The sequence below is a fragment of the Athene noctua genome, chromosome 2 (genome assembly GCF_965140245.1).
Source record: "Athene noctua chromosome 2, bAthNoc1.hap1.1, whole genome shotgun sequence".
NCBI lineage: Eukaryota > Metazoa > Chordata > Aves > Strigiformes > Strigidae > Athene > Athene noctua.
Window position 1 is genome coordinate 149,905,022 of NC_134038.1, and position 27,510 is coordinate 149,932,531.

General features: G+C 40.7%; 1 protein-coding gene across 1 annotated transcript; it reads right to left on the reverse strand.

The window, feature by feature from the left end:
* Nucleotides 1–366: 366 nt before the first annotated feature.
* PIK3R4 (phosphoinositide-3-kinase regulatory subunit 4) lies at nt 367–26,666 on the reverse strand. Its single transcript, XM_074900633.1, has 20 exons — nt 26,563–26,666; nt 25,558–26,340; nt 24,137–24,270; nt 23,399–23,981; nt 21,024–21,158; nt 18,880–19,101; nt 16,330–16,503; nt 15,032–15,177; nt 13,255–13,458; nt 12,206–12,407; nt 10,504–10,703; nt 9,264–9,474; nt 7,259–7,424; nt 6,434–6,598; nt 5,054–5,265; nt 4,649–4,780; nt 3,186–3,286; nt 2,061–2,149; nt 1,520–1,628; nt 367–611 (listed from the first exon to the last, which is right to left on the reverse strand). The coding sequence occupies exons 2-20, from the start codon at nt 26,285–26,287 to the stop codon at nt 441–443; spliced, it is 4,086 nt and encodes a 1,361-aa protein (XP_074756734.1). The 5' UTR covers nt 26,288–26,340; nt 26,563–26,666; the 3' UTR covers nt 367–440.
* Nucleotides 26,667–27,510: the final 844 nt, after the last annotated feature.

Here is a 27,510-nt window from a genome sequence, read left to right on the forward strand (position 1 = left end):
TATTACAGTTATTTGAATGTACAGGGACAGTAGTGCAGTGGTTCTTATTTAATTTTTCAGATTCAACATCAGAGCAGTCAGATGCTGAAGTACTTGTAGCAGCTCTCTGCTTTTTGCACATTTAGAATGTGTGATGTGGGACATCTTTAAATAATTTTCTGAAAGATCCTTGAAGACCAATGTAGTCAAAACCAGGCTAAACCATTTCTTCATAGACTGCTTGGTATTTCAGGGAAATGCTACACATACCAAACATCTTTAATCAAAGTAGTGATTAAGAAGTGCTAACAGGGCTGTAAGATACAGATAACTGATTTTATCATTGCCTTTATGGTCTTTAAAGTCCGTTCTATTCCACGATCTGGAAACAGTCCTTGAAAACTTCATTATAACATTATTTTTTATTACAAATATTTACATACTACATATTAGCACAGCTTTTATTTCCACACTTTAACAATTCCATCCCTTGATGCGGTTACTATAAACCCTTGCGTGGTCTGGAAAGTTGCAATATCTGTGATAATATCATGATGTCCAACTGGGAGAGACTCTGGACCCTTCCGAGGGGTCTCATCAGTGGGCCCCAGTTTTTGCTTGTTTTGAATTTCCTGTACAAAAACAAAGTGAGAAATATTACTTACAGAAAGGTGAGCATTTGCAAAGACGAACTGTCACGCATATTAGGTTATCAGTGTAAAAAGACCAAAAAAGCTCCTAAAACAAACAAAAAACCCAAACACAAAACCTCCCACCCGTTAGTAGTTTTTTTAGGATTAATCCTTAGTTCACTTCTTTTCATCACACACAACCTAAGTCTTAATCTGAACTGACATTACAGCTCTCTGATTAGGGAAAGAATGCTTTTTTCCTCATATTTATTTCAATGACACTAACTACTAAGATTTGATATTCCCATAGAGGGGGAAAAAACTTACAGGAACACATACATCTTAGCTCCCCAAGGGTTTTATAAAACCTAGTTCAATAGCATGAATGTAATTAAGAACTTCAGATGAAACACTAAAATATCACAGTGCACAGGTGATTTTTTTCCAGGTCACCTTTGAAGTAGCATTCATTCAACTGAACTGGAACAAAATATCGTACTATTCAACAACTAGCAACACTGCCAGTTCCAAAAGTCAGTCTGAAGGATGTAATAAAAACTGCAGACTTCTGCTGTCGTATTGTTTTGGTGCCAATACATCTCACATTGCCTTGCTAAGATCCTACACAAGAGACATTCCAAGGATTGATCAAAGTCAGGAGTGTTAAAACAATGGATTTCAATATCCCAAAAGAAACACGACTCTGGTTTCTGCATATAAGTAGTATCTGGTAAATCTAATCCTGTCAAAAACAACTGATTTTTTGGTTTTAAAATAACATCTTCCTAACTGCCTAAAGACACCATCCCTAAGAGTGATATAGTTATAATTAAAGCTATCATGTAATTAATATAATCCATGGGGCCATCCAAAAGACAAGCAGAATTGGTGTCTATCAAGCAAAGTACCTGAACCACCTCTGTGCCCTCAATTATCTTTCTGTAGTAGGAAACAGATGGACAATTAGAACTTCCAGCAACAACATATGATCTCTCAGGGTAGGCTAGATCCCAAAACCTAAACACAAAGAAACAAAAATCAAGCTGAGATGTTCAATTTTATTGGCTTAATACAGCTGTTTAAAATCTGTCTTGCTCTGATGATTAAAATGAATGGGCATGAATGCTATATGCTTTCTACACTTAGTGGAAGAGAGTGATGCAGGGAAATCAACGTTCATATCAAGCGTACACACCAAGTTCTTGTTTCTTGTCAGCCTTCCTGTCAAGAACTTTACAGAAGGGTACACGTTGTGTTTCAGAGAAGCACCAGTTTTTGCACTACTTCTGCTGAGAACAATTCTCTTAGCTCACTGATGCTTACTAATGTGTGCATCTTCAGCACTGTTCTGAATTCTTGGAGCTTACTTAGGCAATGCTTGGCAAAATTTAGTACACCAGCACGGGTGGAGGGGAGAGTGTCAAACAAAAAGGTTGTTACTTTTATTACCTTATTTTCATGTCTGAGCCTGCTGTCAGTAATATGGGATTACCAGATGCTGGACTACAGTATATTCCATGGATGCTGTGAGGAGAAGGCTAATAGGGAAAAGGGATATACAAAAATAAATTATCACCAATAGCTGTTGCCACACTTCAGAAAGGGAATGCATTCATTATCACGTTCATCCACCCATTTTCCAAATCTTTCTGACAAATTTCAAGTTACTTTATCGGGCCACATCTTAATGTATTAAGGTAAATTGCTTCCTTACATTTCACAGATGCAACAGATTTAACGCTCCATAATGCTTTTTCTGAATATTGGAAATTACATTCTCAATTATTGCAAATGAGAGAGATTACTTCTAAAAGAATAAGGCAGACAAATTATGCCGAAAAGCACATGGATGCTCAAATTTTTATGCTATGAAGGCAATAAGGGACACATATACAACAGAGAACTAGCTTGAATCACACAGTTCCCTGTGTGCAGAGTGAGTGACCAAAATGAACTTAACCTGCAATTTCTGTAGCATGTACAAATTCAAGTTTAGGTAGATTCCATATCGGCATTTACAACATTTATAGAAGCAGTTGTGGTTATTTTTGTGTATGTATTTGTGTTTTAAGAACAATATCCCAGATTGCTCCTTCCCCAATTAACTCCTTGAAGAAGAGCAACTCTGTGCTTTAAACTAGCAGTTAAGTGTAGTGGTGGCATTATGTTACAGAAAGAACGTGAAAAAGAGCCAATGCTTACAGAAGTATGTGCCATCCCAGAAACAGCAAGTAAAAGTAAGCACAAGATGTCATACCATGAATTTTGGCTTTGCCCTAATCTTTACAGGCTTGACCAGCTCACTGGTTTTCTAAGGACATGACTGCATATAGCAAGTGAGTGTTACAAGCACATTCCACAGAGAGTGGAAGATATCAATGAAGATATCTTTACAAAGAGGATTTAATTTTGACAGCAAAACAAATATGGTGTCAAAATAAATCCCAGGGCTAGTTCCTGGTGCCAGACTGGCACAACCATGGAGTCAGCTAACTGTACTGATGCACAGCACGGAGTCTGAGGTGGTTGTAGCCATGGCTACACAACAGAAACTGGAAAAGGAAGAGACCAGACCTGCAGTTCTGAGAGAGGTGGTGCACTGCTGGCCCACAAAGTGAAGCGTCGATCGCCAGTTTCCATATCCCACATGGAGACTTCATTGTTGCCTTGAACAGCTACAGGAAAAACATTACCAATGCAAAAAATACACAACAGGTAGGTTGGCACCCACTACCTGTTCTAGTGACATGACATAGAGGGTACAACAGAGACACTCTCCACTTGCTCTCTGCAGCATTTGTGTTAGTCTTGCTTTAGCAGTAAAGCCATGCACATGTTTTGTTTAATTAACCACTTGGAAGCAGCTTCACTGTAGTTAAAAGTGCTTAATTCAAAAGAATTTAAACGAAACCTGCCTTAATCACCAACCATTACAAAAGGTATTAAAACATCACTTCCCTCCCTAGATAACTTCTCATCCTTCTTTGAGAAGGATGGATGGTCTGTCCAGCATGGTCATCAGGGACTTCAGAGATTACTCCTGGGCAGGTAAGACAGCAATCCAAAGTTAGAGTTCCGTAGCTACAATGGTGTTCCACACCCATGATTAGTGTGGACAGGCAAAAATTTTGTTCAAGTGATTGTTTACACATCTGGCAGCAACTTAGCAGGCAAGAACTTTTTAATAATATTCAAAGTGATGCATTAGTAACTCATTTATTCTTTAGCAGGGAGGAAACAAACAAGAAAGCATAGATAAGCCTGCCTTATTTGTATGTTTTTTCAAGAAATTTGTTATATCTTCCGGGGTGGTTAACTAAAATAAGTGAAGCCTAAGAAGCAAGTAAAATATGAAACTCATATTATTCTCATTTTACAGCAACTTTATCAATTTTGTTATTGTAGGATTAGTTTAAGCTACCTGTCCATTTCTGAATGTGTTCCTGACACAAACACTTGAAAGTATATGACAGTGCTATGTGCAGTGAGGATGAAGCAGCTGTGAGTATACCAGATGAGGAATCTTGGGAGATTTTTGAAACCTTTAACACACAACAAAGCTGGGTTAGATTCAGCTGGGAATTGGAACGGGACAGCCTTTCAGTCTCTGCTTTACTGAGGCACTGAAGGCAGTGGTAGAATTCCCATCAACTTCTATGTATGTCACCATTTTGTGTTTTGTCTTTTGTAATGTTTTGTTCTTAAAAAGTCACGTGGTAGACAGCATGCAGGGAGGGATCCTCACGAGAGCTGTAATGCTCAGATGAGAATTGTAAAGGCTGTCTATCATTTTTATAATGGCTTAACACTACTTCCCCCCCTTCTTTTTTTTAATTTCAAAAAGCCAGGAAGTGCACAGTGGCAGAACACAAGTACGAACTTTCCCTTTTTTTTCCTCCCTAAGCAGAGCACAAGAAAAACTACAAGGAATTAAAAAAACCCCACAACTCCCCCCCAGGGCTTGAAGCAGAAGCTGAAACTAGGTGCTTTAATCACAACCTCTGGCAACTGTGAGGTAAGTTTAAGACATCTTTTACCTGCAATTACCCAGGACTGATAGACAGGATGCATGAGCAGGCGTCTGATTCGAGCTTTGGAAGGATGAGAATGGCTGGAGATTGGTAACTGAAACCTCATGTCCCAGCATGCCATGGTACCATTGCTTGTTCCTGGTGAGAGAAAGCTCCCCATAGTCAGAGGGATAAATATATGGGGTTTTGCCCATATCCTTGTGCCCTGTTCCTAGGGAGATGGACTTCAGCATCAAGTACTTAGATGGCAGAATACCTCCCACAAATACATCAGGAGGTACTTCTCTCCTCTTGTTTGAGAAAAGCATATTCTAGTCAAATCAGATAAAGCAAAAGTTTGAGCTATAGTTACTGTAAAAGAAAACCAGGAGGGGAAGGGAGGAGAGAAACTAACAAGAAATACAGACTTACCAATACACAGCCAGCATTGGTGTATGTCCACAGCAAATGAAGTTATGAGCCCTAACTTCAAATCATGTTTCAGCGTCCAAGCGTTGCTGCTAGATCGCAAATCCCATCCAACCAGGGATCCATTAACTGTACCATAAGCCAGTACTGACTGGGCTCCTGAATTGAAGTGATGCATATCTACCACACAGCCATCATCCTTCAAATCTAGGGACCTGGGTTAAAAGAATAAACTAATTTAGAAACAGGTATGACTCCCACCAAGTTTTAGACTCTGTCCAATAGCTAATGCTGAGCAGCATTTTCCTTTTTGTGTCACTTTAAGGCATCAGCTAGAAACAACTTTCCAATCTTAGCACAACAATGCTTATGCTCTCTCAAATCTCTCTGCTGATAAGACCTGCAAGCCTTCTGGATGCTAGTAAAATGCTGTCAGCAGCTCTTTGCAAACATAAACATAGCTCTGTGCTCTGGGTCTCTCAGTGTGTTTGATATTTCTCTCCCATTCATGCTCCACATTTATCACATATTAACCTACCTAGAGTTTACAGGCATGTAAACTTCATGTTCTACTGCCAGCACTGTCAGCAGTCACTTACTGTGTGTGCAAGTGGACACCTTCAGGCACAAATGCAGTGTATACTAAAAGGGAAAATCTGGTTTGTAGTTTCCATCTCCATTAGGTTTGGTTTATTTAATTTCTGTACTTAATCCCAAGTAAGAGTGGGCATTTGATATAGATATTTTACTTTTACTTTGTACAGAAGAGAGGTCTTTGAGATGGTTGCTAGGTTTGTTGGGGCCTGGACATGTCCCTCAAGCTGGAAGATTTAAGTGGCTGCATCAGTGCCAAGCATTCAAAGCCTGCTCATATGGACAGAAGTAAGAAAGAGATAAGCCATCCCCAAAGACTCTCCTAAATAGTATCTCATCCCCCATATCTTTGCCACCTTACTCACATTAAAAGCCCAGAAGAAAAAACTGCAGGTCTGAGGCCAAACCACCTGTTGTACATTTGTAAACGTTTATCTAATGACCTGCAAAAGAACCTCCAAAATTACAAGTATTAACATTGTAACAGAGGAGGTAAGAAACTACTAAAGCAAGTGCATAAATATAAGAATTGAGAACTATTCAGTCTGACTGTTTCAAGTTCATGAGTTCAGTGACACAGGAGGCACCAGTAACCTAGAGCTATGAATTCTCAGCCCTTCATGGCTGCCTTTCAACCCTTTGTTATGAAGCAGAAGATAATGGATTACAGCCTTCCAGTGCAGCCTGGGCTCAGCCGGCAGGAAGCCTAGAGCAAATCAAGGGATCTAATTGAGGAATATACTAACAGATTGAGCTCTGTGGTAAGATTTAACTGCTCTAAGTACATACCTGCTTTGTATTGGATGAATTTTAGGAGATTTAGGGAGCTTTGAAGCTTCAATACCAAGAAGCTGGATGGCACCATTATCTGAAGCTATAGCCAAGTAATGTGAGCCTTGGCAGAATGTAAGTGTCTTTACATGTCCTCCAATCCGAGAGTATGTCAGAATTGACCTAAACAGTACAGAGAGAGAGAAGAAAAAAATAGAAGAGGGAATGTTTTTGTGGCCCTTAAACACAACTTCTCTTAAAAAAAAAAAAAAATTCTTTAAAAAAAATTGGCTTTTGATAGCGCTCTGAAAATAACATTTTCTAAGTGTTCCAAACTCAGAAAGCAACAAAGCCTGTGTTGCCTCTGCAAGCTAAACTCTCCATCTTTGAGTCTCTAGGTTATGACAAGTCTCCAACTGCAGATGCACATATCTAGTCTACCAGTAAAATAACTCTAACCTAGATCTGTATCAAAGTAGCATACCATACCACCTGTGTTTCAACCTGTGATACAACTTTCCTGCATCAAATATCAGATAATTTGTTCCAAAAAACTGAGATGGTTTTAAACAGCAGCACCAGAATATATTTATGTATGTATAGAAATTAAATCAAACAGCCTGTAATTACCACAACTGCAGCGCAGTCCCTTTGTGTTTCCTAGCCAGCTTTTTTCTTCTATTAACTGAAACACAACCTAATATTTTATAGTTGTCAGGAGGAACACCATTATATTATAGATATCTCCAGCACACCCACAAGTAATTCATATTTTGCTTCTCACTCTACTTTATTTTGCACTCTAAAACAGCAGACCCCAAATCCCATAAGTTTTAAAGCTACCTGGTTGTAGTGGTTTTTCCTTCCATTTTCTGGCTGTTCCAGATTTTCACTGTGCCATCATTTGAGCACGTGGCAAAAATGGAGTGTTCATCAGAGACCCGAATGCGGTTCACCGCAGACTTGTGTTCATGAAGGTGAGCTACCAACAATCCTTTGGGACGCCATCCTACAGGGAAAATCAATGCCATAAAGTTTGGTGTTGATGTCACAATCTAATTAGGAACATGAAAATCTCCCCAGTCCCGTCCACCAACAACTACATTGGGATACAGTCATTACAGCTGCAAAGCACAGAAGGCACTGAAACAGAGCTAAGGCATTTTAAAGGCAAGAGCCTGTTTGATCAATTAGAACTAAATCCTATTGGCAAATCTGGGTGAAATCACAAGGAGCCCTTCTACGTAGACTTTGTAGAGATACTAGTGCTGTTCTCCTGCTATCAGCATGCAGATTGCTGTGCTGCAAGTGGCAATCTCATAAATGCACGGAAGACACATAATGAGCAATGCATTTGAACAGACTGAAGGTTCCTGGATCGTCTGTAGAGCGCTTGAACTGACAGGCTCAGTGTTGCACGACATAGTTCATTTTATTAGATCCATAAGGCTGACGGTGTAGTAACAGCTCTTCTAAATCCCATAGAAAATTTCCTCTAGTCCTTCAAAAAGAAACTGAGGAGTCAAGCTGCCACAAAATAACTCTTGTCAAGAAATTGCTAACATTTGTGTGAAGTTTCCTCCTCTGAAATAAGCAACACAGAAGTATCTGGCTGCATTTCCAACAGGTATCTGCTTTAGTGAAGGATTAACAGCAGATGAAGACAATGAAGGACAGACCACAGCAAATTTCAGAATAATCCACAAACTTTAGATATGAACATTTTTCTGGCACTCACTCACTCACTTATATGGCAGAGCAGGTCAGCTGCTTGTATTGGGACATGTTATTTCATAGGTTGTAAAACTCTCCTCAGAAGACAAACACATGGCTTAGCCAACATCAGTCAAGGTTAGCTACGTTCAAACACTACCTGGTTGGATTATTTTCTACTACTTCCCTTAAATTGACATGGTAGCTGTACACGCCTGGGTGTGTACATTTAATGCTAGATTTACCAAAAGATTTTATCATCATTGTGTTGATTACTGCAAGTCTAGCTGGTACAGACTCTGCTCTCAACATCTAGAGTTTAAGCACATGAACTTCCATTAGTAGAGGCTGGGGTACCCAGCAACAACCACAAGGAGTGGAAAACACCAGCAGAAAATGCTGAGGACTAAACTGAGTAAATCCCAATATTAATTTGGAGCTTCAAAGTTTAAATTGTGGCCATAGGAAGATGGCTGTGAATTAAAATCATATGTTTTCACCCAGAATGCTACCAGGGAGGAACAAGAAGGAACAAGAGGTAAAAATGTCTTTCCTTCCTCTCTGAAAGCAACAACATAATATGAAAACACACCCTGTGTCACTGTCATCTCTGCTGGTGGGGACAGGTTCCTTTGTAAACAAGGGCAGCTCAAACAGCCCACCCCAGTATGCATGCCACTGGGTAAGAAAACCTGGCCAAGAGGTTACAACACTCTCAGGATGGCTGAAAATCTGGAGCCACCCCAGACAAAATACATTTCTCACCTCCCAATACAGTGTTTCTCCTCTCGCCCAAACCAAGCTATAGGCTGTTACAGGATGGCAAGTTATCTGCCATAGACGTGGTTACAAGCAACTTGCTTCAGAAAACTCACTGGAACAGAGCGTGCAACCTGGGCTTCAGACCAGTGGTTTGGGTCTGTTACTGCAAAGGTAAAAGGTCTGAGTTCCAGACCCTCTTTCACAGGTCATGCATGTATTTTGCCAAATAGGTGTTCTGCATAGTAGGCACATTTCCTAAACTAATAATGTCCTCTTTTCCTCATCTTTTGCATTTTTCCCTTGAGATGATGATGTTTTGACTCAAATGATAAAAACAAACAAACCAACCCAACCTCAGTGGCCTGGGATTTACCTGGAGGTGGGGGCTTGCTCTCCCACTCAGCATTCTCCATCATCTGTTTGGCAAGTCTCTCTGCATTACACTGTTCTCGCTTCTGCTGGATCAGCTGCTGAAGTTCAGTTTTGCAAGTGGTGATGCGTAACTGGTGTGCAGATGGGGACGCGGTACTGCTCAGTACCTGCATGGTCGGCTTCCTGGGTTGAACAACTGTTCCATCAGATGCCTGGAAGAGATAAGGACTTCAAATTATACGCCTTACATTCTACACACAGATAAATCCTGCTCTCAAGATTATTGATTAATGTATTAATTACAAGATTAATTAATTACAAGATTAATGACACTGAAGAAAAATAGGAAAAAAAAATCTTTTTTTATTGAATCAATTAACAATGAATTAGCATGTAAAAAAATTTCACGCTTGCATGAAAACAGATAAAACCAGTGAAAATTTACAGAAAAAGCTTAACCATTCACTTACTCTACCCTGTTTACCTAGTCTGTTTTGTATTCTATTTGTAGAAACTAATGTGCCACCCACACCTCTTAATGTGCTTATTACAGAAGCAGTTATTGCTCTGAAGACTGACAGAATTACAGGTTAGCTCTCGAATGATTATTTGCTTATACTGGGCTTTGAGAATAAAAGAGGTGAAGCGTTTCCCTCTTAGTTCAGCATGGACACTCCTTTCAAGCTAGCATAAATTAATCTCCAACTAGAAACCAAATAGAAAACAGTGTTCAGTGTCAAGAGATGCCTCCACAGCCTGCAGGGCTCCCAGCCCATCCTTCTGCAGCCAGTATTAAGTATTACAGGTACAGGATGCCTAAATGCAGCTATGATGCAATACACCAGTTCAAAGTTAAAATCATGACATCTCTTCTCTTCCTCACAACACGTAACAGGTCATGCCATTTGAGGAAAAGTCTTCCCTGACAGAACAGCTTATCTAATAATCTAATTATCTAATAATTGGCTAATCCACAAAGCCCCATCTCTTCATGCAAAGCATCTATTTGCTAGTGAAGCTCTTCTGTTCAAGTGACTAAACTTCCATCCTCCCTCAGTCCCTGTTTTAAAAATAAGAACTTCAAAGTCAGCTACTCTGCTGGAGAAGACACCAGGGAACAGCACCAGTGTAAAATAACCTCTGAACAAAACAACAATGCCACACCCCTATAGTCCCAACTGGATTTAAAACAATTGAATCATTTCAGTTTAAGGTGTGAAAATAGTATTTTTGAGCAATACCTGTGGGGAGGATGACAAAGTGGCACAAATGCCAGCTGAGGACTCTGAACGAAGTGGTTTCCCAGCCTGAATGGCTTCAGGATCAGAGGTTTGCCCATGTCCTTTCTGTACTGGTTGGGAGATGTTAGTTGGTTCCAGGGACCCAAACATGCTTTTCCATTCTTCATTGACATTTGAATCTTGTTTTACGTGTTTTCTAGCTATAAGCAATCAGGAGGGAGAGAAAAAACCCAACCATAGTCATGACAACATTCACTCAGGCTGGTCATTACTTTCAGACTACACCTGAGTCCAATGCTTACATGACAACAGATTATTTATATAGTTAATAGAAAAAAATCTACTGCTAGGTTGTTTAAACCAGCTGACAGGGATTTATGAGGCAAACAGAACACACATAGCAAGTGTTCTGTTTACACCTTCTTAATCCTACATTTGACTCATGCAGACTAGACTCCACATGGTAATTTTTTCTTAGGAGAGTTACTCCATTACTGGCATAACATAGGGATAAATTTGCACAGTATGCAAATCACTGTCAGTGTCAAATACAACCAATTTTCCATCACAATTACAACATCATCTGTAGATTCAAGTATGTTATCTGTAAATAGGAAATGTATTTATTTTCAGCATTCCTCTGGAGTCACTTAAAATTGTAAAATATAGAAAACAAAATGAAAACATGGGACAAATTAGACTTTGACAAAGTCAGTGAAGAAGTTAAAGGTGTGAAGACTTTGCAAGTGACAGTTTTGGGTGAAGTCAATCAGTTCAACTACAGACTTCATATGCTAACTTTCAAATCCTGTCCATTCCTGACTCCACAGGATGCAAAAACCTGAAAAATCCTGTACTTATGTACTTTCCTTTAAAATGATATGCAAAACTTTGCAGACTAGCATCTTAACTCTGTAAATAAGACAGAAATAAATAAATACCTGAAAACCAGGTAACTTATTTTTACATCTGAAAAACAGAACCTATTAGAGGGGTACAGAGAAGGGCCTTACAAGCTTGAAAGAGCAAAGAGGAAGTTCACTGTCCGGAAAAGGAGAATTTTGAGGATACAGAGAACTGGAATAGAGTTAGCAGCAAGTGGATTTCAAAACCGAACAAGGAAACATTAGAGGTTTTTCAAGCTGAAAGAGAAGCAGGCAACAAAGTAAAATGGGGGTGGATAAGTAGCTGAAGAACCGTAAGGTCAAAAAGCACATACTTGGCAAGTGAGCAACAGTTAGCACTCCTCAGTGCCAGCCTGTTTCAGCATCACACCTAGGCCTCAGTTTCCTCCACGCTACCTCAAGAAAACATCCTGGATTTTCACAATTAAAGAGCTCATCACTTCTTGAGAGGAAACAGAGATAGCAGAAATGTAGCCTTCAGAATTTACACTGTTACCATGGGTCACTAGATTCCTGTTTGTCACAATCAGCTAAACAACCTATTATTACCACAAATGCAGTCAAACTGATTTAAATACTCTCAATGGCAAAATATTCCCGTCTTTCACTGATCCAGAGAGCATTCCAGCACCTCACATTTCAAACAGCAGCAGTTTCTTATTGCAAACTCAGCAAGGATGGTGATAGTTATGCAGGCTGAATTATTAAGAACACTTGCTGAGTAAATTAAAGACTTAGTTCTCTGACCCTGAATGAAAGGCTATGCTTTATCTATACAGACCACAAAGTATACCAACCACGTTTGTCATCAGGCTCCTGCTTTGTTTTAACGAGATCCACTTGTCTCCCAGTTATTCCTAGAGCTGACAAGTCAATCACCCCTTTCTGACTGCTGTCATGCAGGTGGCTCTGATCCACTATATTGGCCTTAGCTTTATTTGATTTTAACATAAAGTCTTTCAGTGCTAACAGTTTGTCTTCTTCCTCCTCAGTCATCCCCTACAGAATGAAAGAAAATATATTGTTATTTACTTTTGAACAAGAACATGCATCAAGGCATGAAAATGTAAGAAGCAGCAAGAATAATTACTGCCTCAGAAATGGAAGGAGAGAGCACATCCCCAGAATTCAAGACATCAGTCTGTCACTCATACAAGACTTTGGGTAAGCTGCTATAGCATGACAGCTTTCCTTCTCAGGAACAGGGCTAGGAATAGTGAAAGGGCAGAATAGCATTTAATACTGCATTACTGTCTGGTGTAATCTGCTTTGTTGCCACCTAGACCATGCTTACAGCCCACAAACCATGGAAAAAAGAGGAAAAAAAGTAACAACCCCCCCTCCACACACACACATTCAGCTGTAGTATTCTTCCCCGTTCTCACTACTTTGTATGGGTGATTCTTAGTGTTCCCCTCTTCACATATAAGCCTCAACACTCTCCAGCTCCCTTTGGCTTTTGCTCTGTTACTTGCACATCTATCTCTTAAATGCACACTCTTCTTTCCAACATACCACAGAGCACATATTCTGTAACACTGATACCATCACAGATGTGTCAGAAATCTGACACATACAACTGAAGTCTTTGAAAAGAGGATATATTTGGAAAATCCAGATGTAAGGTTGCCCTATTTCTGGCAGAACTTTTCAGAATCTTCCTTAATTTCTGAACTCTTTGTCCTACAAGCATCTACTGAAATCAGTGGAGTCGATGGTTTGCAGGATCAGAACATCAGACTGGGAATCCCTCAAAGCAGCAGCTGCAAGGTTAGGGTCTGTGGGGACATACAGAGCCTGACAGTCTCAAGCCTGACTTTCAAAGTATGAATAAAAAACCAATCACTTGTGAAAGTAGCTTCTTTAACAGCTGTGCAATGGCAGGGTCCTCTGGGGGTGGGCAGTCAGGGAGAGCACCATTCCTCTTTTTCTGACGCATCTGAAGGTGTCGGAAGAGGCTTGTGATATCCTTTGATCTTAAGACATAATCAAATATGGAACGGCTGACAGGCTCTTTAAGTACACTTAGCAGGACTATTTCTTTGTCTATCTGCAATTCAAAAAGAGAGACCGGTCAACACGGAGGAGGACAATATCCATATAAACACGGGGAAACCTAGTAGTAAATGCTGTCATCTCATGTCTACAGTGTATGCACTTTCATTTCTCTTAGCCTCAAAATCAGTAACTGAACAACTGCAAATATTAATACAAAAATCAATCTCTTCTTCTGAAGGCATGTTCTAAAAATCAGTTTCCAGCTCAGTCCTGAAGACATGTTTTCAAACTTACAATAACAAAAAATCATGTAGGACTTAATTATTGCAAATGATTGTGCCAATAATCTAGATTCAATTTATGTCCTGTGAAAATAATATCTTTCCCTGTGTTGGTCATATCAGCCTTTCTCCATTTTCCTTCCCTGTTCTCCCAGCAGTCTCAGAATGTTAACTTGGCATTGCCAGATAGGATTAGAAATTCTACTACTAGTACAATGATATTTCAGACTTTGTCTTTTTCTACATTTACCCTGTGAAAATATCACCTAGAAGAGCTTTTCCCCTGTGTCAGTCAAATTACCGAATTTCCTCCTGTGCATACAAGGGAATAAGGATGCACAAGCATGTAATTAGCAATATTTAAAAGCATATTGGGACATAAGTAAACAGTCATAAGAAACTGATGAGTTAAGGCATAATTTAGAATCATTATTACAGTCCAACTCATTGTTAACCCCAACTTGCTTACTATATTTAGTGTTGCATAGCAAACAAAAGATTTATATACTAAAATGAAGCAGGAAGTGAACAAGACAGAAATTTATCAATGAATGCCTAAAACACAGCTCAAGGTGTCATGGAAAAAAATTATTTTAGTGAGGTTACCACCTGCATGGTTTACAAGAAAACGTTAAACGTGATGCACTTTTTAACGTCAGTACTGCACCTGTTTCTTCTCTATTTAAACACCTTAGAGCTGTATTCTACAGGTCCTAAAGTTAATATGCAAAAATGCCTGATCATATTACCATCATCATGCAGGTCATTCTTAGACATGTGCTGTCACAAAATGACCTAACTCCTTCCTGAGCACTCTGCCCTTACCCTCAGCGAAGCACTGAAACATAGGAGCAGCACTGCTGAAACCCCAAGTATAGTAATTGCTACCTAACAGACTGTTTGTGTTTTCAGAGGATCAGGCCCACAGTTAAATGTGTTAGTGGGGCTGGGCTGAATACTCAGTCTTGTAGATAAAAGCACAGAACATAGAAATACTTGTTTCACAGCCCACATTTCAGGCCTTTTAGACTTCTGTGGGTGTTTGACTGTAAACAAAGCAGCGAAGGGCTTGGACCAAAGACATACCTGTTGATTTTAGGCTTTGTAAAATGTTCTGCAATTTGCAACAAATTTGAAATAACAGTCTTTCAGACATGGAAGGCAATGGCTATTCTGTCAATGTCTGCCAACAGAAATCAAAAAACTATATTGCCTCTAACTTTGAAAAAAAAAAAAAAAAAAAAGAAAAGAAGAATATTCTTATAGCCAGAACCATGGCCAAGACCAACTTATGAATTACGACTAGTCAAGATATGTTCACATTAATATTATTTGAGGTGTTACCTGTATTATTGGCTGCGTGATAAAAGGATGGAGGTATGGCATTAGCTTACAGTAGACATCAGCAATATTCAAATACTGTGCTACCACAGTGATAAATCCGACTGCACCGTAACGTATCCAAAGATTAGGATGACACAGGAAAGGTGCTGTAAGAAAATTAGGCTGTTAAAATATATCATTCATATGAAAGAGAGGGGATCATCCCATATATGGCAACCTGTGACACCATTTCCTTCCCCTAGAATTACCCCCAAACTCAGCCTTCCCTCCTGCAGAGCACCAAGGTTAAAACAATCATACTGAGAAAATTATTTTATGGACTTCACTGTACCCATGCTGCTCAGCTTTCTTGATGTTGCCAAAAAGCTTATTTTTCCTGTTTATTCATTTCAATCCTTAACTGTCAACTCCTGATCTGCAAAGGAGACTAATCCAGAAACAGATCTTAACCTCATTCTGGACAATTATAAAGAATCTTAATAGCAGCGATTTTTTTTTATTATTAAGTAAATATTTTATTCCTTCCTTCTTCCCCTCTCTTTCTTGAATAGTCCCTACTTATACTATAAGATTATCACTCAGAAGTGCATCTCAATCAGGTGGGTTTTAATAATTTATAATCAAGGGACTGTATCTAGTCACGAGATACAATAACAGATCATCTGCCCCACATCTGCAGAGCACATCTGAAAAGCTGTAACATTAGGAAGAAGCAGACTACATCTCAAAAGATCAGTTGGTATTTATTTTTCCATAAATAGCTGGTAAATCTTGAGCATGTTTAAATTAAACTGATAAGCCTGATGAAGAAGGAGAGACCAACTCTGTATTCAAGGTTCTATTGAGTTAAATGAGTTTTATGGTGTTAAAAAACAGGATGAGAAAGGATCACATGTTGTCTGAAGGACTGGATTCCCCCCTTCCTCAAAGGCTGATGGATAAGAGTTTGTGAGTTATGTGCCTCATCAGCTTCCAGAAGTAACCAGGAGTTTTTCTTTATAGGAGGTTGTCATAGAGAACAAGGAAAGACTTTAAAGCAGAAAATTTTTGGACTAAGCGTTGTTTGCTGCTGTCTTACATAAAATCCGAGAAGATGCTTCTAATTTGTTCCACCAAAATTATTACTTTAGAGTTCTGAGCATTAACATGGTCCAACCAGCAATATTTCATTAACACAATTTTGTGTAGATCCTAAAACAGTACTATAGGTTTGCATATTGGACAGCTAAGCTTTATGTAGTACTAAGATTTCTTTTCTTAACTAGGAAAACAAGGTATTCGCCAGTATTCCAACTTACCGATATCACAAGCAAACTCATAAATATGGGGCTTTTGCAAGAGCCCCAACTGGCACATACAAGTAAGAGCATTGAGAGCTTTATAAATGACAAATTCTTCAGCATCACTGAGACCTTGCTGAAGCAGAGGTTTCAGTATCGATGAGCTTTGCCAGCCAACATAAGCAGCAACACCTGAAACATGAAAAGAACACACAGAAATCCAAAGTAGCACTTCCTTGCCTTTCCTCAAAGTTTAAAATTGCCATTCCACAGAGACATCTCAAAACAGATTATCAGTCATTAGAAAAAAAAGGAAGCTGCTTTCCATTCAAAGATAGACCAATAGTCTGAAAACTGTTTGATAAAAGCAGATCCCTGTGCCTGCAGAGTTCCTTCCAGATGCCAGGCACAGATGTGAGCACACAGCTGACTGGCAGAAGTCTGAAAAAGCAAGGCGAAACCAGCAGTGCTCCTAAGGGGTGGGGAGGCAGTGCCTGCATTTGTATGTGGAAAGTAAAAGCGAGCAACAAGGGAAGGTTTTGTTAGCAGGATTTTGTCTTTTAACTTAGAGGTGATTGTAATTTGAGTATCATTCAGACTCCTGAAAAGACTGGATGCTGTACTAATTATCAGCAAGAAAAGTCTATAACATACATTCACTTAGCCACAAAAGAAAGAATCTCTTACAGTCGAAAAGGAACTTTAGAACAATCTTCTGAAACTCTTCCAGCCTGAAATGGCTGCAAGATTTGTTGTTTAGTTAACTAGTCTCAAATTATTTGCCGTCATGGAGCCACCTTGACCCTAGTTTCAAAATAAATCCAATTTTAAAGTGTATTTCAAAATCTTATAAAGAAGCCAAGATTAAAAACAAAATGAAAGTAACTCCTTTGAAGCTGCTGGACAAAGATATATCAACTCCGTCGCAGTAAAAGAAACTGCTTTGCTATTCTTCTTCCTTTCCCATGTGAAAACCAGCCACTGGCCACATTTCACGTGGAATTGCTTGTTTGGATTAGATAACCCATCTACAACAATTAATCTCTAGCAATGGTCAGGGACATGGACCTTGTTGGATTTTTGATCTTTCCTGTAGCTTTACATCCATCAAGCTAACATTCCTTCCCACAAACAACTGGGCAAGTCCTCTGATCATTCTCAAGAGAAAAAAAAAACCCAGTTTTTCATTGAATAGCTCAGGCTTATTGTTGTTATTGTCATATGTGGTACACATCATAGACCATAGCTGCCTCTGCTTCTAACACAGTTATTTGGGACTGAAATACCAGAAAATTCAATGTCTTCCCATCGGAATCAAGACTTGGATAAAATAGATAAAATAACTTTAAGGTAATCAGCAATATATTTGCTCATGTATTAATGCTGGGCTTTGCAACCAGTTGCTAAAAGGAAGAGAGGAATGGAGAAATATCACAGGTAAGAGGAATTCCCTCAGTGCCACTGTTACAGAAGGGCACCTGCCCACAGCCACAAGCAGCAGTGCCTACACATACTTAAATATAAGTTAGAAAGCTCAGTTTTAAAGATGTGCAAAAGCTTTAAGTAAAACAGTACAAAACAAAAATATAAATTCTGAAATTCTTCTGCAGAGGTTCTGAACAGATACTGGGAGAGAGTTAAAAATACAGGTTACATGTCTTGACTCTTACACTTAATTGCCTCACATCTCTCTACATGTCTTTTCCAAGAAGTCAGGACACTGTGACCTGTGCTTTGGCTACCCCACTTCTCCTTCTAAACAAATTCTAACAAGTTATTAGCATCACATCTCGGCAGGGTTTGCCAGCACAGCATTTTGTGGCTTTCAGTCATAATGGAACGTGTACCTACCATAATGGCCCTGCTGGAAGTTTGATCATGCTTGTTTTTGTTGCCATGCACCTGAAGTACCATTTTTTTCCCCCCAGATACTGCAACGGGAAAGTTTTCTTGACCCACGTGAAATAATTTCTAACATACATGGAACATTAGATATACTTAACAGCTGATGTTGTCATTGGTAAGCTTTTTAAAGCTGTTATAAAATTTTCTGAGCTAACAGAAATCTTTAAGTGAGGTTTTAAAGGCACTAAAATCTTTTTCAAATTTTAATTCGAGCCTGTACCAATGCAGTTTTCATTATATGAACAGGTCTACTCAAGTTAATGAGACCATGCACATGTGAAGTGATGCATCTACTAGACAGCCTGCAGAAATTATAGTATTTACTTGTCATCATTTAGCTTTTGGGGTTAGTGGCTTTAGCAAAGACACAAAATAAAAAAAACATTTAAGGTTTATTTTTTATGTTAAACTAACCTAGACTTCAATGCCTCAGTCTCCTTTGTAATAAACATTTGGACTAAAAAAAAATTATATTTGTATTTACATTGTTTCACCTTCACTCTCTAAAGAAACATTTATACCCAATAATTCAGTAAAGTCTTTTTGTATAAATTATAGAAATCTTTATAAGAAATTGCTTTTATATAACTGTTAACAGTTTCCAGGATAGGCAAAAATTTATTTACATAATATTGGCTCTCTACTCTGACTGAAAGCACTTACCAACAATGCTGTCAAAGAAAGCTCCTCGAAGATGCCAGTCGTTCTTATCATTTAAGAAAGTGATCATATGAGACAGAAGAACATCATTGGCTTTCTGACGTCCAAAAAAGACACAGAGACGTGTTATTCCATTTTCCATCAGTGTTTGTTTCACAATATTCTCCGGGTCACTTAGCAAAGTCACAACTTTCTGCTGGACCATTTCATGCAAGGCTTGTAACTCTGCAAGAGACAACAGGATGAACATTTGGGTTGGTGAGAAACAATATGCACATGTGCACTACATGCTGCTAAAGGAGTTTCACTTATGGGTCATCATCAGGAACACCCAACTTGGTAAGATAAGCAACACAACAGAACCTCAGCAATTCCAACAGCTGGCCTACTAAAGACGTCAGACTAAGCACGAGGTGGTAGTAAAGCCAAAGAGTATAGAAATGAGAGACATTCTTACCATAACAATATATGCTAAACTTGTCATAACTTCAAGTAAAATGATCCAGTTCATTATATATATATATATAGGTGAAACATAGACGTGAAACATCAGAATGAGTCCACAGTAATGTTACAACAGTGAACAAAATGCTTCAAGGCAATTCTGGTTTGATATGTTTATTTGACTATCAGTTTCAAAATTTGTGAACAGATCAAGAGAGTTATTTTAGTCAGGTATTATAGATAGAATGGCTTCATTAAGAATACAGAGAGGAATAAACAGTAACTGAAAAAGTGAGTACTTTCAATTTCATTAAATATCAGCAGTTACCCTATAGGACACCAATGAAAAATCTGAAGATGACCTTGCCTGTGGCTTCTACTCCATGATGCAACTAAAAATTTTTCTATTAAATAGACTTAACAGAATTGCGAATGCACTGGCTATTACTGAAGACTGTACAAGGGAGGTTCTCAAACAAGTAGCACAAAAATTTCAGCTATGGCTGTCCCAGCTTTGCAGGGGTGATCACCATTTGCCTGCAGTCCAGCTAATTTGCTTTCTGTCATGACTCTGTCAGTCACATGAAAAAGTTGCTTTCTGGGTTCAAATTTCTCATGCTTAGTTTCTAAAAGGGTAAAAAGAACTGAACTACTGAAGCTTTTCTTCTTTGCATTACTTCTTTCATCTCCAAGCTATTTTGAAGGATAGGGGACAGTATTTCTTAGGATCAGCTGGTACGATGGGGCCTTCTCTCTCACTCCCAGCCATTCTGAGCACCTCATGCCTTATGTGAAGGAACTTGAAGGGGATTTTTTAATGGTTTTTTTCACATTTTTTTTGTTTGTTTTCTGTTTAAAAGGTATCATCCTGCAACTAGTTCAGAGACAACTGAAACATGCCTTTTTCCCTACCAAATGGAGTATGTGTGGGATGTTTACCAATTATGATTAGTCACAGATTGGTCTACTTAGTCCAAAAGAAAAATGACTGGTTTTAACCACAAATTCCTGCCAGCTTAGAAGACTTGCCCAGCATCGTTCCAGAAATCTATGCATCACTAAAAGGCACAGAGGCTGACACACAGGTCATGTATTACCATCCCTCCTTCCCAAGGAAGAAAAGCCATACCTAGGATTTTAACTCATTCTCTGTGCTGCAGTTACACTAGCACAGAGAACAGTGTTACTGCCCGATGGCATCCACACATTCAGCATCTTCAGGCAAAATGACAGGCAAGAATTGCCAGGCATAGGAACAGAAAAGGAAGAATGACTGAAAAATACAGTGCTACAATTATGCTAGAATGTGTCAGGTTTTTCACAGCTAACACTGCCTGCCACTTCAATGGAAGTGGTATTTGGAATACAGCCATATTTTTGCAGCTGACTTGTTTACGAGACCGTGAATGAAGCTGGATATGCCACCAGGCAGCAAGCACCAAAGTCAAATTACCTTGAGACATTCTGGAGAAGAAAAGTGTGCTCATTTATACACTTTTTTGTCTTTCACAATGTTCAGAACAGAGGTGTCTGTTTCTGCACACGGCTGTAACACACATGTTCTGATACTGGTTGAGGCAGAGCATTCTTCCAGCTTAATAGGAAGGCTAAGCTTTAAGAGATAAGGAAAATCAGTGCTAACTAGGAGCTCTGGCCCATGATTTGCTATTATAAGAAGGCAATGTAAGTAGAAGTGACATTACCTGTGTCATAGTTATCACTAGGGTGAGATGTTTCATCCATTTCTTCACCATTTGGTTCGTTTTCCATATTCAGATTTTTCAGTTGTACTAACTCCAGAAATCTCAGAGCTGTTTCTGCCAACAACGCTATGTTTTCTGCAGAGGAAAACATTTTGGTTAAGAATTGTTCTACTTTGTCAATCTCCATCAGTCTGTTGATCTCGCTGACGAGAGATTATAACCACTGACAATACCAGTCACAATGGGCAAATGGGACTGAAGTTACACAACATGCTCTGGTCAGCTCACTTCTGTTGATCCTGGCCCCAGCGAAGCCACCAAGTACACCAAATCATATGTACTTTTGTCATGTAAACAGGTGGAAAAATTGTAAGGATATCAAGTGTAACAAGGACTAATTTCGGTCTTCTAGAACTAGCCCTAAATGCCACCTAATGACTAAATAACCTGATAGAACTCAAAGGCCAATAAACCTGAATTAACAGGCCCACATGGTAGACTGCAACAAAACAACAATGACAAATCACCATGCCGGGATATGTATCCCAGGGAATAACAACAGGATTACCCTTGAGGGCTGGATTCCACTTTTAGAACATTTGTCCCTCCATCTATCCACGCGATCTGGCACCATTTGCACCGTTTAGAAGCTGCTAAAGCAACTCAGGCTATATTATATAGGTCAGGCCACTGCTGGCACAGGAATAATCCTGTTGAGGCAAAGTCCCACTTAAGCAGCCGTTCCGAGTGACCTCCCAGACAACAGCAGCATGCCAGTGGAGCCCGTCCACAGCCCAGATCAAATCCTGTAAGTCACCAGTCTGACCACTCCCAAAAAACGTGCTATAGTAACACAAGTTAACTCATTAGACTACCTTTAAAAATATATATATATATATATATATATATTTGAAATTTGAATTGCTTTCTTAAAAGCTATTTGAAATTAAGGCAACTTAATCAGACTTAACCATCTACAGTTCAAATAACCTTTTCAAATTTCAGAAAATATTCTGGCTGTACTCAGTTTGGAAATTAAAGTCAAACCACTGAACACAGAGAAGAACCTCTGCATAAGCAGATGCAACTGGAGTCTATGGGTACTGAGACCTTCCGCCCTTTTGCACTTGCAGAAAAGGAGATTGCATTTTGTTTCATCCATTTCAGCTTATTTAACAAGTTCAGCTTTATATTAGATCATTTAAAAATTAACTATGACTAGCCTATAATTTTACAACATTTGGGTTTTTTTCTAATCTACAAAAAAAAGCGAGGCATGAAAAAAATGCTTATTTCTTAAAGCCCAAAATGTGGAAGATCGAGGTGACCAAAAGCAATTGGTGCTATTCATTAAGTACACATTGTCTTCAAAAATTAGTTTTACCAGCATAGTTAGTAAACAAAAGAAAAGCATCACCTGGGACATTTTCAGCTGAATTCTGCATTTATAACAAAACCAACCAAACAAAAATGAACCACACTTAAAAATATGCTAGTCATAGCAAATAAGGGTACAGGTTAAATAGCAAATATGGGTGTGACTGCAAGCTTCTTCCTGAACCAGGAACTCAGGATTCATATAACATACAAATAAAATATCTGCTACAGTATAAGCCAGTCTATTACACAGAAAATAATGTAATTTCAGCACATGAATAAAAAAAAATATTTTATGACAAAATAACTGAAGCATAGCAACACACCGAAGCTTTAAGTTAGTTTCATATTTATTCAATTCAATCAGGCCACTCTAAGCAAACCATCTGAGCTAACAAAATGTTAATTAAAATAAATTAATAGAAACAGCAAAGGGTGGGCAAGCTCTAAAAGCCCTATTAACATACTTAGCTACACAAAGACCGCCTGGACAAGTACTTATCCAGGGAATAAAGCCAGGGCTGCTTCCCTAAGCATGAAGCTCTAACCTCTGCCCCCTACCTTAGCTGTGGGCAGCCCCGATGCGTGCTACATCCAGGCCCTAGCCCAAAGCACATGTACACATTCTGCGAGGTGCTTTTACATGCAGAACTACAGAGAAGAATGAATGTTAATTTTAAAAAAAGTTAATTTATCTAGCAGAGAGCAAACACATTTTGTCAACTATTTAAAATGTAATTTACTTTGGGTACAGATCTACACCGGAAACTCAACTGTTAGTGTAAGTCAACTCATTAATTATTAAGTTGCTGCCACCACCTACACCAGTTAGCTTAAGTGAATACAGGTGTCTTTACCTGCAGTTATTTCTGAGACTTCTGAGGATATTTACTGAAACAGAAACAGCAAGCTATATGATGATTTTGAGCAGAGCAGAAAACAGTTAAGGAAATATAGAAAAGCCCAGGATTTGGAATTTTGACTGGATTTTCTCTTACCAGCATATGCAAGTCTGACGATGGTGGCTTCATCCTGGGCCAAGTGTGCAATGCCTGGCAGAATGTATTCTGGGTAAATGTTAATATCATTGCGTGGCACCTCTTTGACGAGAGCAAGAACTTTAGTTAGTGTCCTCACAGATTCTGCCCTCACCCTGGGCACAGAGTCGTTGCTGAAATGTAACAGATAAGGAGTAATACGATCCAGAAGAATCTCTACACTTAATCTTGGTGCTAAATGAAGAATCAGTTCCAAAGCAGCCAGTTTTGAATCACAGTATTTGAGAGTCTGTAAACAGGAAGTTATCACAGACACTAGAATAACCAGCCCATTCTCTTTTGTCTCTCCCTCAGCTTTCTCTGTGCGATCATGCCCACAGAGATTGTGAATGATGTTGTCCAGATCTTTACGTATGACCAATATACGCTCATCTGCTGATACAAACGTTTCCTTGGCAAACTGCGCCATGTAAGGCTGAAGGAAAGTGTAAAATATTTCAGGAAATGCATTGTTACGTTGCTGTTTCAAATAATCTTCAGCTGCTAAACGTTTATCTGGCTCACGATGGACCATCTGAGTGACCTTGAGAAAAGCAGAAGTAAGAGGGAGTGGGAGAGAAAGATTAAAGGTTTAGACATTTGTAATACAAAAAATCCCCACCCAAGCAGTTTGTCACCAAAGGAGGTGAAATAAACTACAGACCACACAAATGGTTCTGATGCTGTAGTTTATCTTACCAGTTCTCTAATGCTGCGGTCTTCAATTTTGTTTAGGACTTGATCAGGGGAAAAGAGGCCATTTCTGTAAGCCAAAAGCTGAGATAAATCAAACAAAGGTACGCCTTCTGTGAAGAGCTCTGCTATTACACAGCCTGGGGAACAAAAAAAAAAAAAGTCAAAGATCTCAGAGGATTCTAAACAGACACTTTAACATTGCTTTCCATATGCAGACAAGAACAAACCCTACACAACTCTTAGCTCGATTAAAAATAAGGCAAATGAGTTGCCAAATTAACTTACAGCAAGGTGATAGCATCTCAAGCTCCAAAAACTAGCTTTTACACTTGATCCCTCAAATATCTCTGAAGTATTTTATTTCAAACATGCCAACAGCAGAGGCGTTTGCAATTAGGAAACATGAGGCAGTGACTTCAGCCACCTGCCAGCTGGAAAATACACCACCAGAAAAGGAACCCACATCACTGTCACGTGGAAGGTGAGTGCCAGTAAGTCAGCATGGATTGGGCAGTGGGTCAAAACTAAGCAGTCCTTTTACAGAAGGTAAAGAAATAACCTCTACTTCCACAGTGATGCTGGGAGACAGCCTATAATCACTCAGAGAAGCTCATAAGCACAGTGAGAAATGATTGCCAAACACTGTTCTCCCTGTTGTGTACATGACATAGGTTCTCCTCAAAGGTCCCACTCCCGCAGCTTCCTCCCAAAGGCCAGCATCTTGCTTTATGAGCGCAGTGCCCTACAAGTTCGGCCATAAGAGCAGCTTGTAAAATGAAGTAACCATTACCTTTAAATTCAGATTTTCATTTGCTTTAAAAAAAAAAAAAAAACAAACCAAAAAACCAATTTATTGCTTCTAAACTTGACAAGATGAAGACTCAAAACAGGCTCCCACAGTCAAGTATTTGTGAGTGGGACTATGACAGGAGCTTACTTAATTATCCAACTTCCTGCCCATGGGGAAAATGAAATGAGAAGGGGCTTCTAAAGCCAATATTGCCAAATTGCCCTGAAAGCTGACTCAGTCCCCAGGCAGCTGGACCTTAAGTGAACCACTGACTGGTTCCTCCTCTTGAGTCCCATGAGGCATATGTTATGTGTCCCCAGAACTTCAGCCACAAGATGATTGTCTGTGGTTTGCAGAACCATCTCTTTCCCAGGGCAGAGCTGAGCACAGAACAGTTTGTGATTTCCCTCCTCAGATACCATGGTGATACACTTCAGTTATGTAGCTTATTGTATTGTGTCTGTACATTTTCTGTCAATGTAAGGTTTGGGGTTGGGTCTTATGCTTAAATTAGGCAAGTTTTTCCACATGCTGTTCTCTATGCCCACTGTAAAAGAACAAAAAACCAAACAAGCTTTTCTGCGCCCCAACACACAATCACAAACAACTCGTCTCTCCTGATGGCTCCAAATACCTGCGGAAAAGATATCCATTGCACGTTTTAACTCTCCTCTTGTTCGCTGATTGCTATTTGCCAGGTCTACCAAAGGAGTTGAAGGGTCCCGCATGTTTTCCAACTCCGTAGCAAACATACTGCCATCAACAAAGCGCTCAGGAGCGATGTAACATGTTCTCCTCCGTGATGTGTCAAAGAAATAATTGAAATCTGCAGGATTGTCTTCAGGAAGATAAGTTGGTTTAAAACTGGCAAAGTCTGTTAGAAGAACCCAGTTCCAGCTGGTTACCATGATGTTCTCTGTTTTAATGTCCCCATGGCGGACTCCAGATTTGTGTGCTTGGTCCACCGCAGTTAGGATCTGGAAAGCGATCCACCTTTTTTCAATGTTGTTCAGGAATGGCCTAGTGCTAATTCGATCGTAAAGGTTGTCCCGTACATACTGTCTGAAAAGCATCGCGGCCTTCTCGGACAAGGTCGCTTTCTGGAAGGGAAGGCAGTTCTGGGCCGAGTGTAACCTTATCTTCAGCTCCTCCAGCTCCTGCTTGTAGCTCGTCAGGGGCAAGGTCGGATCCTGAATGGCAAACACCTTCACGACCACCAGCCCTTCCCGGTGCTTGGCTCGGGCAACCTTGAAGAAGCGGGTGCTCCCCAGGCTCTTGTCGTATTCGAAGTCGTGGATGTCCGAGAAGTAGCTGTCCACCGAGAGGATCTGCGAGGGGGCGATGCCAGCCAGCTGGTTCCCCATGGCGGCACCTCCTCCCGGGCACAGGCACCGCACCAGGGCTCTCCCGCGGCAGCCTGGGGGGAAAAACCACAACGCGTGTCTCTCACACCGGCCGCCGCTGCGGGCTGGCTCGGCTCCGCTCCGCTCCGCTCCCCCGGGCCCGGCCCCGCAGCAGCCCAGCCCCCGGACCCCAGTCCCGAGCGGGCCCCGCCACCGCCTCTCCCCAGGCCCCGCCGCCGGGGCAGCGCTGCGCAGGGCCGGGCCCCCCCATCCCCTCCCGCCCCCGCAGCACTCACCGGCGCGGCCCGCCCGGCCCAGGCAGAGCTGGGACGCCCTCCTGCCCGCCCTCCTGCCCAGCCCCGACGGCGGGATGGAGCGAGGCGGGACCACGGGCGGCGGAACCGGCACCGTGAGGCGGGCGGGGGAAGGGGCGGCGCCGTGAGGTCACATCCTGCCCGCCGCGGGGACGGCCCGGCCCGGCGCTGCCCGGCGGGGGGCGGTGGGGTCGGCGGTGGGGCCGCCCGGCTGCGGGGCTGCCTCCGTGCGGGACCGCCTCCGTGCGGGACCGGCTGCCGCCCGCGGTGCGCCCTGCGGCGCTGCTGGGCAGCCCCCCGCGGCTTGTAAAGAGTTTTGGGCTCGTGCCTGTCTCGGTGTCATAATTCGGCCTTTACTGTGATCTGGGCTGGCTTTCTTCTGATGAACCTTTGGGTTTTGTTTTGGTTTTTGTTTTGTTTGGATTTTTTGGTGGTTTTTTTGGGGGGGGAGGGGGTTGTGTGTTGCTGGTTATATTTCCCGGGAGGGCTGCTTGTTGTTTTGGCTTGTGCTTTGTACCGGGAAGAGGGTGTGACCACAGTGGCAGCGGCAGTGATGTGTTCAGGCAGTCTGTGTGTTATTTTTGTCCCTTTGTTCAGCGATGTCACGGAAGAGCCGGGGACACACACACACACACACAGAGCCCATCTACTTCTGTGAGCTGGGCGCTGCTGCAGCCTGAGCTGTGTGGATCATCACAGGGCTGGGAGCAGATCGGGAGTGTTGGCAGAACCGGCCTCAAGATGCATCAGTCAGGGCCTTCTCTCAGCCAAGCAAATGGGAATAGCAGCCATGCTCAGCATCAGATACCTGTGGGGAGAAGGGTTTTTTATGGCTTCATTGCTAGGTCTGTCCTGACAGCTTTTCATGTGTGTGAGATATGAGAAAAAGGCCTTTCATTGCAAACTCGGAGTGAAACAAAAAGGGGGCCT